We start from the raw sequence: 14,438 nt of genomic DNA on the forward strand, positions 1-14,438 counted from the left end.
CCTCCCAAGTATCGTCCCCTTTCTACGATCATCTTAAGGAATAATTTCTTTAAGCTGGCTTTTTCTTATTTAAAGGAATAAATCTGTTTATTTTATTTAAAGGAGAGATTGGAACAGATTCTCAAAATAATGTGTTTGAGAATCATAAACATTTTTTAGTTTGCTTAGAACAAGTTGGTTTTAGGATTAATTATATTTTATAAAACACTCCTACATCAGGATCACGGTCTTTTTGTACCTTGTGATGAACGACCAAGTAGAACAAGGCTACTGCATTTGAGGTGAGAATGTATCCAGGGTCTAACCTGGATGATGTGGTGGGAAGTGTACAGCGTGTAAGTGTTCTATTTGCTAGCCATGTGACCTCAACTAAAAACAGCAGTGATAGGACAAGAAGTATTAAGGACAAATAAGAGGAAAGAAATGGAAGTGTTTTATAAAATATAAAATGCTGTTATGTTAGGCGGTAACGCTAGCTTTTCTTTCCTTCCTGTTGTTTGGAACCCAAATAAATGATACTCTAAGTCGGCATATACTGTCATTTCCTGCCCTGTTCTTTCTGGGTTATATTTTCGAACCATTGTACAGATTATAAAAGGTGTGGGAATGTAGCTTAGAAAGAGGAAAGCTTTTCTTCATTAGTAGTTCTTTATTGTGTGCCTAGAACGCTACGAGCACCAAGGCAGAAGCCGAAAGGACTTTTGCAGAAGTTACGGACCTGGATAACGAAGTAAACACTATGTTGAAACAACTACAGGAAGCAGAAAAGGAGCTAAAGAAAAAACAGGAGGACGCTGACCAGGATATGATGATGGCAGGGATGGTAAGCAGTTTGGGCCTGTTCGCTCGTGGGCAGAAAGTGGAGGGTGTTTAATGACAAGGGTCTCTCCGTCTTGTTAAGAAGAGTCTCTTTCATGTTGACTTCTGTTTTTCATTGTGTTTTCTGGCCAAGAATCGGGTTAGTAACTTACATAGAGCACAAAGAATTTGGAACTCTTGTGGGGTTATTGCACAATTGTCCTGTCCCAAAGCTTCTCTCCATTAAAAGCAAAACATTCTTTTTTACACATTGAAGTTTTAGGACATTGAAAAGTATGTAGTTGTGTTTTTGGATGGGTGATTCATACATGGTATAAAATCAGAAAGAAATAAAAAGGAATACAATGAAAAGTTAATGAATTTCCTTCCTACTCTTGTTATCCCAGCAACTTACTTTCTCGAGACAAAGACCAGTTTCTTGTGTTTCATTTTTGATGATGACAAAAACATACCGAACTTCTATCTAACTTACTTTTTTTTTTTTTTTAACCTTTCGTGATGATGTGTATACACAACAGTGTTGGTGACAAAACTGACTGAGGAATGCGTGGCCCAAGAAAGAACAAGGGTGCATTTTCCAGTTGTATGCTATATGTTGCTTTCAAAGTGGAAACAGAACTTTGCAGTTCAGTCTGATTACAGTCACCGTAATGAACTTGTTTAATTGTCCACTTGCAGCCCAAGCAAGGGACCCTTTTCCCACTCTTGCGGAAAAACAGGCCTTTTACTCTGGCTGATTTTCGCCTTGGGACAGGAAGGAGAAATACTAACCCTGCTGATCTAGGTAGAGAAGACTCTAGGAAAGTGGTCACAGGAAGCACCCTCGTGCAAACACTTTATTTTAGTTCACTTTTTTGGGTTTTGTTTCGGACGGTCTCGATTTTCTATAGCCAGGGATGGCTCAGAAAGAAATTCCCATATAGGAAAAAATACCCATTTCTCGTATGTGCTGAGGGTCTCTGCATTTCGTTATTTGTTTTTTGTTTTTTAAGATTTTATTTATTTATTTGACAGAGATCAAGTAGGCAGAGAGGCAGACAGGGAGAGAGGGGGGAAGCAGGCTCCCTGCTGAGTAGAGAGCCCGATGTGGGGCTCGATCCCAGGACCCTGAGATCATGACCTGAGCCAAAGGCAGAGGCTTAACTTTCTGAGCCACCCAGGCACCCCTGCATTTCGTTTTTAATATGGTTTTTAATATGGTGGGTTTAGAGCCTGTGCAAAGGAGGAAAAGGCTATGTTCTTGATGAGCTTCGGAAAAGAGAGTATGGATTCCACTGAGAGGGTGGAAAAGCGTCCATCTTTGTTCTTTCTGGTAAATAACTTCTGACGAACACAAAGCAGCCTCATGCACCCTGTCCCATGTGTCTGGACGTTAGTCCTGAAGGCACGGCACCGAGCCCGTGTTGTTTGAGTCTGTCACATCACTTTTTTCGTCAGAAGAGTAAAGGCTGATGGTTGTCCTGGAAGAGGAGGCTGGAGCCCGCGGGTTGCACGCAGTAGCATCGCTCTCTGCCGCCCATGGCGAAGCCACTCAGCCTCTCCCAGGACGCACAGAAAAGCCTGTCAGGGCTCAGTGAGACTGGCTGCAACTTCCGCGGAGATCCAGCGTTCATTTGGGAAGTTTTTTTTTCCCCTTACACATTTCCTTTTTTTAAAATCTTACATTGTTTCTATCCAAAAATGCTGCAGTGTCTTGAGCCAAAAACTGGGGAAAACAATTCTGTGGTGGGGAGCTCAAAGCCGCTCACTTCTGTCCTGACTGGGTTTATTTGTGAGAGCATCTGTTTTCTGATATTCAGACACTTCCTCTTCCATTGTCATTTCCTGTGACTCACACACAGGGTATTTGTTCAGGTTTTATGGAATTTTCCCAAATACATTTACCTTTGGTTGATTTACAAAATGTAAACTGTATCACCCGGGTTTGTGTGTGTGTGCGTGTGCACTCACAGGGGGAGGGGTGCTACAGAGGTGTCCCTTGATTACGAACTTTTGCTGAGAATAGGACATTTCCAATAATCAAGTCTCTAAGAGTGTCCTGAAGGACATGTTTTGGTTCTAAAACGTCATTTTTATGCTTGTCCTTAAAAATCCCTTGTTTCTGCTTGATGAATTTGGTCACGAATCCACTTCCATGTGTTCTTGAGTGAGAAAGTGAGAAAAGTAGATGATATTGGCCTTGTTGAAATATACAGTCAGCGTAGATATGCAGACTACCTACTCGTGGCTGTTCTATGAATTAAAAATAGCAACATTTCACCACGAAGATATACCAAAGGACACCCCCCCCCCGCCCCTCAAAAAAAAAAAAGCCAAAACCAAACCAAGCCCCATACAATGAGAGACTGTAGTTTCACGAGTCAGGAAAGAGGAAGCCTGTGAAAATTGGACTTGCTGGCTGATTGGGGGGGAAAAAAATCTCAGGAACATGAGCACACGCCGTCAGAACTGTTGGCATCTATCATCTGTCCTTTTCCCGGTACAGGCTTCGCAGGCTGCTCAGGAAGCCGAGATCAATGCCAGAAAGGCCAAAAACTCCGTTACCAGCCTCCTCCACCTGATCAACGAGCTCCTGGAGCAGCTGGGTAAGTGGCCGTAGAGGCACTGCGGGCGGCCTCCGGATTCTTGGTGCTGCTGCTGGGGTCCGATACACTCAACACAAAAGCAGATGCTACAGTGTGACCATTGTGTGAACTGAGTCAGGGCTCAAGGTTGTATTAATTCAGCAAGAACTTACAAGGTCCTTCCTGAGTCCTGGAATCTGACCACAGTCCAGGGACTCCGAGGTGGCTCGCTTGCGGACGATGTTTAAGATAGATGAGCGGTGACTGTTCTTAGCTCGTCCTGCTGGCAGGGCGTCTTTCCAGGGTTTGAAGTCAAGGATTTCAGCGGGAGCGTGGGAGAGCACTTGATACTGGAGATGACTTCCCTGCCTGGGATTCTGCTCATTTGCTCATTAAAAGGAGAATCTGATGAGGTGATGGCTTGTCAAAAAGAGAATAAGCTTGATTTTTCAAGGAAACGCAAGGATGCTGAAATGCTCTTTTAATCCAGTGTGATGGGGAGCAGGCTTCGTCACAAGACAGATTTTGTCGCAGCCTCCATTACAAAGTGGTGGCACTGCAGCCCGTACAGCCTCAGGGCAAGGCATTCTGCTTTAGCCTTGAAGGTTTGGTCAGTGTTTTGTTTGGGGTTTTTTGTTTGTTTGGTTTGGTTGGTTTGGTTTGTTTTGTTTGGAGGGTGGGAGAGGGTGTATTTTTTATCTGTCTCAAATATCAAGAATAATAAATTATGTGCTGTAAGATGGGTTTTAAAATGAAAGGAGCTAGAAGATACAGCTTTTTGTGCCAGAAAGAGCTGAATTTTAAAGTTAGTTGGCTTGGGTTGGAGTCTTTATTTCGTAGGCTTGTAAACTGTGCAAACTTGGGCAGATTACTTAACATCTGAGAATCACTGGCGGAATATGGTCTTGTGAGAATTTTACCAAGTGCATAAAGTCTTGAGCACTGTATGGCCATCTGCTTTCATTAATTATGGAAACAGTCCTTTCCAGGAGAACCCCCTTTTCTTGCTAATTTTAAAGTGAAGCTTTTGCTGGAATTGTTTCAACTTTTTCATCCTTGGCCATTTTCCATAGGATGGCTCCAAATAGCGTCTAACTCCTAAAGGCAGGACAGAACTCCCCAGAACTAACTCAGACTCCTGGAAGCTAAAGAGCCAAAGGCTTAGCATTCTAGCCTGAAGGTTTTTATGTTCAGTAGATGGCATTGAAATGACATACAGTTTACATATATGAACATGAAAATGGTATTATGTTACCAGATGACCTTCAAACCCACAGGTGAGGCTTGAGACCTCAAGCACAGCAGCTGTGTATTTAGACAGCATTTCACAAAAACTGTTTACTCAGACAAAACACCAGCCCAGTATCCATTATATGCTCTGACCTGTCCTTGCTGAGTTAGTTCTGCATTTGTACGTGCTCTGCATTGTTCAGGCCCTTACGTGCCACGAACGGTCTACAAGTCCCCTTTGCAGGCCACCATGGCCTAGTGGCAGCTGCTGGCTCTGTTTATATGAGAGACTAGTGCAAGTGCTTGCGGAGTGATGTGGTAATTCTTACTGAAAGCGTCTGTTTCCTCCCGTGTCCTTTCTGACTCTACAGGGCAGCTGGACACGGTAGACCTGAATAAGCTCAATGAGATCGAAGGCACCTTGAACAAAGCCAAAGATGAAATGAGAGTCAGCGATCTCGACCGGAAAGTGTCTGATCTGGAGAGCGAGGCCAGGAAGCAAGAGGCCGCCATCATGGACTATAACAGAGATATCGAGGAGATCATGAAGGACATTCGCAACCTGGAAGACATCAAGAAGACCTTACCGTCTGGCTGCTTCAACACCCCGTCCATCGAAAAGCCCTAGGGCCATCTTTCAGGGCTGGAAGGCAGCACCCCGCAACCGGGGAGCTCTCGTGAGGCCACAGAGTGCCTTAACACAAAGATTACATTTTTTTCAGACCCCCACTTCTCTGCTGCTCTCCACCACTGTCCTTTTGAACCAGGAAAATTCACAAAGCTTAAAGAGAAGCAAGTCAGACATCACGAATCGGGAACAAAGGGTTTTATCTGATAGTCTCTCTTCCACGGAAGGCGCTCCCTTACCCACACTTTCCCTTCTGAGTCGCATGAGGACGTGGCGTCTTACGTTATCATACGGTGGTGTAAACACTTCGTGGGAACCATTGTCTGCCGGGGCTGAGCAAGGAGCCCTCCCTTTTCTCCCTGATACCAACAGAACCTCCTCAGTCTTAGTACTCTTGTTTCTATGAAGGAAAAGTTTGGCTACAAGTAGTAGCGTTGTGATGGCCAGTATATCCACTCTATCGAGAAAGAAAGTGCACCTACTCTACTTACCCCTCCTCCTTTTACGCAAAAGGAAATAAACATCCTGTGCCAAAGGTATTGGTCACTTAGAATGTCAGGAGCCATCGTCAGTTGTTTTAGCTGTTTTGAGAATAGGACACTGAGCCATCCATGGGTAAGGATGCAATTGTTCCTGACAGTTCTCCGGGAGAACGAGGCTGCGGAAGTAGGCGGAACGTTTTCTCATATGTTCATAGTTGACTAGGAAGATAACACTTTTTTCAGATCTTTGGGCAGCTGATAAATCTGGATGGGCAGCTCGCACTCACCAATAGACATCTTCTGATATTCCTAGAAATGGAATTTATACAGAAGAAATAGGGATATGATAACCACTAAGTTTTGTTTTTGTTTTTGTTTTCCCAAAATCAAACTAATTCCTAGAGCTTTTTTTTAGTGTGTTAGTCTTGGAACTAGTGCTGGTATCCGGTAGAGAGCAGTTGGTCCCTAAGATCTTGACAAACCAACAAGAAACAAGCCGCCTTATCCTGGTCTTTCCTAGCAAAGGGATAAAACTGAGATGCAGCTTGTACGGTCAGGATCCCGTATATCCATTTTTCTTCCATTGGGGAGAGATGACACTTTTGACCCTTATGCTCAATTATCTTCTGATGTTCCCATCTTCTAGGATCCCGCTACACACCTAGTCTGCCGACTCCTGGTGGCAACCCCTTGCACTCCGTCTTCCACACAGCTGCCAGCACCATCTAGTTCCTGCACTTTGTGACCCAGACTCACTCGACACCTTCCCTCTCGGTGCAGAGGGAGGCCCCGTAGGTGGAGTTGCCTAGCTAGCTTCTCGGCTTCGGATCCTCAGGTCTGTGGTTCTCTCTCGAGACCACGGCGTGAAGATTCCCCTGCCACACAACCCCTTCCTCCTCCCAACCCACCTTCGAGAAACATATATAGCCTTTAACACTATGCAACTTTGTACTTTGCGTAGCGGGGGGAAAGAAACTATTATCTGACACACTGGTGCTATTAATTATTTCAAATTTATATTTTTGTGTGAATGTTGTTTTTTTTTTGTTTATCATGATTATAGAGTAAGGAATTTATGTAAATATACTTGGTCCTATTTCTAGAATGGCACTGTCTGTTCACTTCTTCACCCCGTTCTTCCCCGACACTGGCACAGCGGGTCTGTAGACCTCCTTCCCTTCCGTCTGCGGGTCTTGCTCGGCGTCCGTCTCCCGGGCTCGGCCCTTCACCTCGCGTCCGGGACGTGTTCATTTTCTAGCGCGAGTGCCGACCCGCTTTCCCTCCACACACGGCCGCTCCGCGGGGTGCCTCCCACCCTCCTCCAGTGCCGGCCCGGGACCCGAAACTGCGGCCCGATGTTCCCCAGGCCCGCTCCCGCGCAGGCGGTGGCGAGATCTGAGCGCATTTTGCTGAATGGCATCTTCAGCATCAGTGTGGGTCTAACCGGGAATGAGCTGCAGAGGCCCTTTCCCACGGTGGGAGCTGGACAGGCCCGTTGGAGGGGGGGAGTGTGTGACCGCTGAGCGCTCAGAGGGCCTCAGGGATGGTGGACAGACAGGTGGAGTGGCAGCGGCCGAGTGGCCGGGTTCACCCCTTGCCGCCTCCTGGCGTACCAGAGTCGGCTCCAAAGGCTTTGACTTGGCACACCCTGGCTTTCTCTCGGCTGCTGCTCTCAGGCCTTTTCTGTTGCCAAGTTTTCACATCAGCATCTCCTAGCTGGTTCCTCATGTTAAGTGGCCACCTCCTAGCAGAGACATTCTGTTCAAGGTTGCGGGACAAGGACCGTAGATCAACTGCCAGGACAGTTTCCCTCTAGCCCGGGGGTCAGCCTCACACCAGTCAGTCTTAGGCTGCAGTGAAATTTGGAGTGTTTTGTTTTGTTGCTTTTCTCCTTCTCCATCTGTGTAGTATATTTTTAAACAGAATTTTATTTTTAAAATAAAATCTCTTTATAAGACAATACCTGCATTACACTCCTGCAATATACATTATTTTATTGTATAGTTCTAGTTACCTGTATTTTATGTAACGAAACCGACAGGGCGGCTGCTGCAGAATGCTGTGTGTCGTGGCGGGGGCGGGGTGTCCAGCTGTGCCCTGGGATTCTTCCTTGTAACCCCAACGGTGGCCCTTTGGTATGTGCCTTCACTCTAGCTGTTTGCCTTAATCTCTACAGTCTTGCTCTCCAGGGTGGTGAATAAAATGCAACACTTGGCATTTTTTTATGTTAAAAAAAAAAACCAGTATTTTATTTATAATAAAATCTGAATATTTGTAACCCTTTATATTTGGTGTGGCCTGAGTGTGGTACTGAGGACAGAAGATGTTTTGAAAGGTATGATGGAGGAAAGCTGCTCATAATACCTTCTTTGGGTGACTTATTTTCTTGAGAACAGTCCAGTATGTGTGCAGGTTACATGCTCTACATGTGTGTTTATATTTGTATGTACATATATGTGTGTATGTATTATATATACAAATAACACACACACACACACATATATATATATATATATTTTTTTTTTTTTTTTTCCTTTTCCCTTCTCAGATGGGGCTACTTTGGTCTGGTCCAGAGGCAGGCAGACTTTTTTCTGTAAAGAGCTAGACTGTACATACTGTAGGCTTCGCAGGCCCTACGGTCTCTGTTACACCGACTTCACTTCTGCGGCACGACAACAGCCCAGACTATGGGTAAACCAACGAGTGTGGCTGCGGTCCAACACGGCTGTTTACAAAGACGGGCGCGGGCCCGAGGGCTGCCATGTACCCGACCCCTTGGGGTGTGATAAATGCCTGCTTAGTGACACCAGAAGACTATTTTAAAATCACCTGGGCTGCTTCAAGTAGCAGCTGTATGTAAAAAGTTGTCTTTCTACCTTTAACTACGCCCATAACTTCAGCTAAAGGGGGTCTCTTCAGGTGACGAAAACCACTCTCAGTGTAAGGGAATAGAAAGAAGTAAGTGACGTGCTGAGCCGGCGGGCCCATTAGCTCATCGTGCCTCTCCCCACCCAGAGGGTTGGGGTTAGGGTTAGGCTGGAGTGACCTGAGGCCAGATGAAGCATTGCGGGTACAGAGACAGCTTCGGTTTCCTCCTCAGTGCTCGGTTCATGGCCATGAGTCCCTGTGGATGCCCCGCCACCTTCCCGGTCTTCTAAATCCTTGTGACTATGATGACACCTGGGAAAAACCTGAACTCCTCTCGATTGGACTTGCTCGGAGAGAGCTTTAGAGGGCACCAGTTCCTAGCTTTCACACATACCCTGTTCTTAAGCCGTCTATAGGACCTGACTGCCAGGCAAAGACATCTCTCTAGTTAAAGTAGTGAGCGGGATTTTAAAAATTTGCTCCTATTCCTTTTGTTAGTTTAGGGTTAGCAGTTTCTCCAAAGTTGGTATCGGCATAATCTGGTTCAAAATATCCCCAAAGATTTACTGCTTAAAGTAAGCCCCCGATAAATCTGAGTTCACCAGCCCCACATCACCAAGCTCAAAATGGAATGGCTGCAGAGGATTTCTGCACCCGGGAGAACCACCAAGTAGAAAGGCAGATGGTACCTGCTTTGTAGGGTGAGGAAGGACCCATTCCAGGGAACATTTCACATCTCCCCAGGGGACCAGAAACAAGACAGTTGTACATAGCAGGTAATTTTGACTGTTCACACTAAGCAGGGTTAAATGAAGGAGATACTAATCATTGGACTGAAAAATAAGAAACTTCCTAGTCAATAATCTATCAGAGGCTCCAGAAGCATGGAAACCTGGTTTCAGAAGTTATCAGCTCGAGTGCCTTCTACGCAAATGATATTATAAACAGAAATTAATTATATGCGGGGTACCTGGGTGGCTCAGTCGGGCACTTTCGGCTCAGGTCATGGTCTCAGGGTCCTCAGCCCCACTTCAGGCTCCCTGCTCAGTGGGGGGTCTGCTCCCTCTGCCCCCACCTACTCATACTGTCTCTCTCTCAGCTAGGTGAATAAAATCTTTTTTAAAAAAATTATGATATGCTCAAGAAAAGGAAATATTTAACAGAAGTCAAATATAAAAAGTTCCTGGTTGGGAATTCAAAGAAGAGAAACCTCAACATTTCCAATGTTGTTGTAACATGTCTTTTCTTTAACTCTTCTGCCTGCCAATGGTTTTCTTTCTCCTTTCTGTTACAGGTGAGCCTGGGGTCAAGGTGTCCCTTGCTCTGTTGACATTGGTCAGTCCTTCCTTGTGTCCACCCACCCCCAACCCCAAGCCTTGTACTGGCTTCCGGCATTGCCACATGTTTATTGATCAGGTGTTTCTCACCGACCTTTCCCCCCAGCCTCCCTACTACTCCCCAAGATCCAGGTCTGTGTATTTCTGTCCACATACAGGAAGTGGGCCCTGGGTTTTCTAAATGGTCTAAAGGTAAAATCAACCTTTAGATGGATTTAGATGATTGCCTATTCTCCCATTTCTGCTACTTTTCCCCTGCGTGAGCAGAAATTGGGTTTATGGATGCTTGTCAATGCATATATATATTTTTATATATATAAATATATGTATTATATAATATATAATAATATAATATATATTATATAATACATATATTATATATATTATATATTATATAATATATATATTTATATATATTTATTTAGAGAAAAGATATATTAGAGAAAATATATATATATATATATATATATATTTAGAGAAAAGATAACTACTGCAACTTCTTTCTGAATATTCTGCACTTGCCTTCCAGGATGTAGAATCCGATTTTCCCACTCTCTCCGTTGATCCCCAGCCCTTCTTTGTATGGGTGTTTCCTTCCTCATGAGCATGGTTCCTAAGTTGAGGTTAGTACCAAGTAAGCTCGAGTCCAGCCATGAGCAGAAATGTCTGGGGGAAGATGTGCTGTCCTGGTGTGGATTACACGTTTCTGGGTTGCTGAGCCAGCGTCCAGATAAAGTCTCAGGAGAAACAACTGTGATTTCAGTGATTACATGTCTACCAGGTCAGAGAAGCTTGTGTTGCAACTTGCTCGTTCCTCTTGGCTCAGACAGTCTGCTGTCTGCGCTGTCTCGCTCGGAGTGATACGGAGGCTCAGACCTGGCCAGAGAGATGGGTTTTGCCACACAGATTTCAGACAGGTTGCCCTCCTTACGTTTCTGAAGGACTGGGGAAGGACTTAACACTACTAAGATATCTTGCACCACACACTATGTTTTGAAAGGTGCCTTCATGATTATTTCCTTTCATTTGCCCTTGATTTGATGAGGGTCTTCATTTGGCCAATGAGGAAATGCAACCATGGTTTGCTGCCCCATCACCCTAACCACCGTTTTAGCCTGTTGTTCTATTCTCTCATAACTTTGATCCATTTTCCTTTTAAGAACCTCTCTTAGTACATATACTTTATAATAAGGTTCTTCAAATCCCTTCTTTGGAGAGATCAAGGCAGAATTTAATTATATTAGTAACTTGCCCCATATTAAGGAACCAGTCAGTGGCAGAATTATTACTTGCAATGCAATTGACTTTCAGCATCTGGGTCTATATGCCCCACACAGCTCACACCCCTCTCTCGTTGCTTGTGGCTTTCCCCTCTCTTTCTCTTCTCTTACTTAGCCTCAGGGATAAGGACCATAGAGCTGGCTCCCCTAGCTTCCTCTAATGTTAACATCTGATAGAACCATGGTATATTTATCAAAACTAAGAAACTACTCTTGGTAGAAGACTTAACTATGGTCTTTTGCCTGCTTTTAAAGAAGCTTCTTTTTCCAGACTCCATTTTTAAAGTAATACTGAATTTTAAAGGAAAATGAAAAATATTCAGTGTTAATATCCAAGGTGTGGGACAACAGGAGTGTGGATAGTTGATTTTACTTTCGTAATATGATCCAAGACTGCCCAGTGTGTAACATGTTCATAATTAGCTACAAGGAATGTCATTAAACAACTTGCTAAAATGTCCTGAAATTTTCAAGAGATTTTTTTAAAGCTCCATCAGAATTAACGTCATTCATAACAATATGCCACAAATTGAAGTATTTATTAGAAATAGAAAATTTATTTATAAAGATTACATTTAAAAATTTTTATTGCCTCTTTTCAGACCTACAGAAACATTGTAAGGGTAGCATAAAAAGTTCTTCAACACTATTTCCTCAGGTTCCTCAAATGTTCATATTTTATTACATTTGCTTTTTCTCTGCTCTCACTCTTGCTCTATGTGGAAAGAACTGTTTTAAGTTGCAGATATGATGCCCTTTTACCCATAAACACTTTTCAATGTATGTTTCCTAAAGACAGGAAACTTTCTTATGTAACTGCAGCACGATTGTCAAAATCAGGATATTACCGGGGCGCCCGGGTGGCTCAGTGGATTAAGCCACTGCCATCGGCTCAGGTCATGATCCCAGGGTCCTGGGATTGAGCCCTGCATCGGGCTCTCTGCTCAGCAGGGAGCCTGCTTCCCCACTCTCTCTCTGCCTGACTCTCTGCTACTTGTGATCTCGCTCTCTGTCAAATAAATAAATAAAATCTCTAAAAAAAAAAATCAGGATATTACCATCGATACAATATGATTATCTTATCCACAGCCATTATTCAGACTGCATCATCGTGGTAGGCAGAATAATGGCCCCTGAAAGAAGTCCACATCCTAATCCCCAGAACCGGTGAATGTGTGAGGTTGCATGGCAGAGGGGAATTAAGGTTTCTGATGTAATTAAGGTAGTGAATCAGACAATCTTAAAACAGATTCTCCTGGGTTATCTGAGTAAGCCAATAGCATCATAAGGATTCTTATAATTAGAGGAGGGAGGCAGAAAAGAAGGTCGGAGTGATGCAATGAGATGGGGACTCAGCCTACCTTTTGGGGCTTAAAGATGGAGGAGGAGGCAGGAGCCAGGGATGTGGGCAACTTTGAAAAGGTGCAAGAGGCAAAGGAAGAGATTCTCCCCTCGGGCCTCCAGACAGGGAACACTGCCCTGCTGACGCTTGAGCTTGAACCCGGAAGATCCCCATCAGACTTTTAACCTACCGAAATAGAAGACAACAAAACTGCATCATTTTAAGCCACTGAATTTGGGGTAATTTGTTGTGCAGCCATAGAAAACGAATACACCATTTGTTCCAGTGACATCTTTTTAAAAAAGAAAAAAATCTCGGGCTCTCTGCTCAACAGGGAGCCTGCTTCCCTCTCTCTCTCTCTCTCTTTTTCTCTGCCTGCCTCTCCGTCTACTTGTGATCTCTCTCTGTCAAATAAATAAATAAAATCTAAAAAAAAAAAAAAATCTGAAACTCTGTGTTCAGTTGTCATGTCTCTTTTATTTCCTTTACTCTGGAGCATTTCCTGATTCTTCCTTTGTATTTCCTGATGTTGACTTTAAAAAAAAAAAAAGTTCTTTTGTAGCATGTTCTCAGTCTGGTTCCTTTGATGTTTTCTCTTGATTGGATTCAGGTTGTGCACTTTGACAGCGAGATCAGGGAAGTGATGCTGAATTCTCTTCAATACATCCTATTGGGAGGCACAGAAGTCATTGCTGGCAATGTTCACTCTGCCAGCTGATCAACGTGGTGCGTCCCAGATTTCTCCACTGCAAAGTTACTCAGTAACACTTTGTGATTAATAAGTATCTTATGAGGACAGACTTTGAGGCTCTATAAATATCTTGTTGCTCTTTACACTCTTCCCCACTAGTTGTAGCATCTGCTGGTGAGGCTGCCAGAGGGAGATTTTCTAATTCCATCATTCTTTCTATATTTATCAGTTGGCATTACACTGAGAGGTAGTTTCTCCTCCCCCACTTTTTATGTCAGATCTTCATATTAGATTTATAGATTCCTCTTTTATTTAATGAGTTACAATAGGCTGTTCTCAATATTTATTTTGATCCTTAAATGTCCCTTATTTGGCTGGTTGGAACAGCTCAAAGCTGACCCCTGTGACCTTTTGATAATTTTCCTCATTCTTTGAGCATTATCTTACTTTTGGCACATCAAGACATTTCAGGCTCATTTTGTCTTTCCTCTTCCATAATCCTGGAAGCAGCCACCTCTCCAAGGAGCAAAAGTAGGTTTCATTAATTCCCCAAATGCCAAGATCCAACAACGAAAATGGGTCATGCAAATTGATGAAAAACTCTCAAAAATGATGCTGAATTTTGAGCAAATTGTTTATTAGGCTACTTGGCTTTGGGGAACATGGCCTATTCTCTCCCATGGACGATTGCCTATTTTATGCATTATTGACAAATATTTTTGGAGCGCTCATTGTTCCTGCAGCCTACCTGGTACCAGTACGCATGGGTTTTATGCTGTGACAAAGGCAATCTTCCCTACTTTGAGAAATCTGTTTAAGTAAGGGAAGCAGCAAAAAACAAAACATAAAAAATAGTAAAAAAGGAAAAAAAAAAGAGGAAGGCATATCTCTTTAAATAGGAGTATGTGAGCGTGTTGCCTAGGAACATTACCTATTAATGTTAGTACACTGATTTATTCATTAAAGTAAATGAATGCTCAGGACTGTTCTTTTTGCTAAGCCTGTAAAGGACAAATTATATTTGTATGATCTAGATTTGTATATTTGGCTGTGTTGAAGAGAATCTGATGTGGGAGATGGGCTCGGGGACATTGATCCAGATATGAAAATGCAGACAGCAAATTCAGTGATAGGCAGTTGCGTGGTTGTGTTTTCCTCCCGTCCATTGCTCTCTGTATATTGAAGATGTTCTGGAAC

General features: G+C 43.5%; 1 protein-coding gene across 1 annotated transcript in view; it reads left to right on the top strand.

The window, feature by feature from the left end:
* The window catches only part of LAMC1 (laminin subunit gamma 1), a 124,751-nt gene extending 116,743 nt beyond the window's left edge, over nucleotides 1-8,008 (top strand). Inside the window, exons 26-28 of the mRNA XM_032319174.1 lie at nucleotides 665-823; nucleotides 3,305-3,404; nucleotides 4,985-8,008. Of these exons, the coding sequence (XP_032175065.1) occupies nucleotides 665-823; nucleotides 3,305-3,404; nucleotides 4,985-5,241 (516 nt within the window). The 3' untranslated portion in view covers nucleotides 5,242-8,008. The remainder of the gene's footprint in view (nucleotides 1-664; nucleotides 824-3,304; nucleotides 3,405-4,984) is intronic.
* The last annotated feature ends 6,430 nt before the right edge of the window (nucleotides 8,009-14,438 follow it).

The sequence above is a fragment of the Mustela erminea genome, chromosome 17 (assembly GCF_009829155.1).
Source record: "Mustela erminea isolate mMusErm1 chromosome 17, mMusErm1.Pri, whole genome shotgun sequence".
In the NCBI taxonomy this organism is placed as follows: Eukaryota; Metazoa; Chordata; class Mammalia; order Carnivora; family Mustelidae; genus Mustela; species Mustela erminea.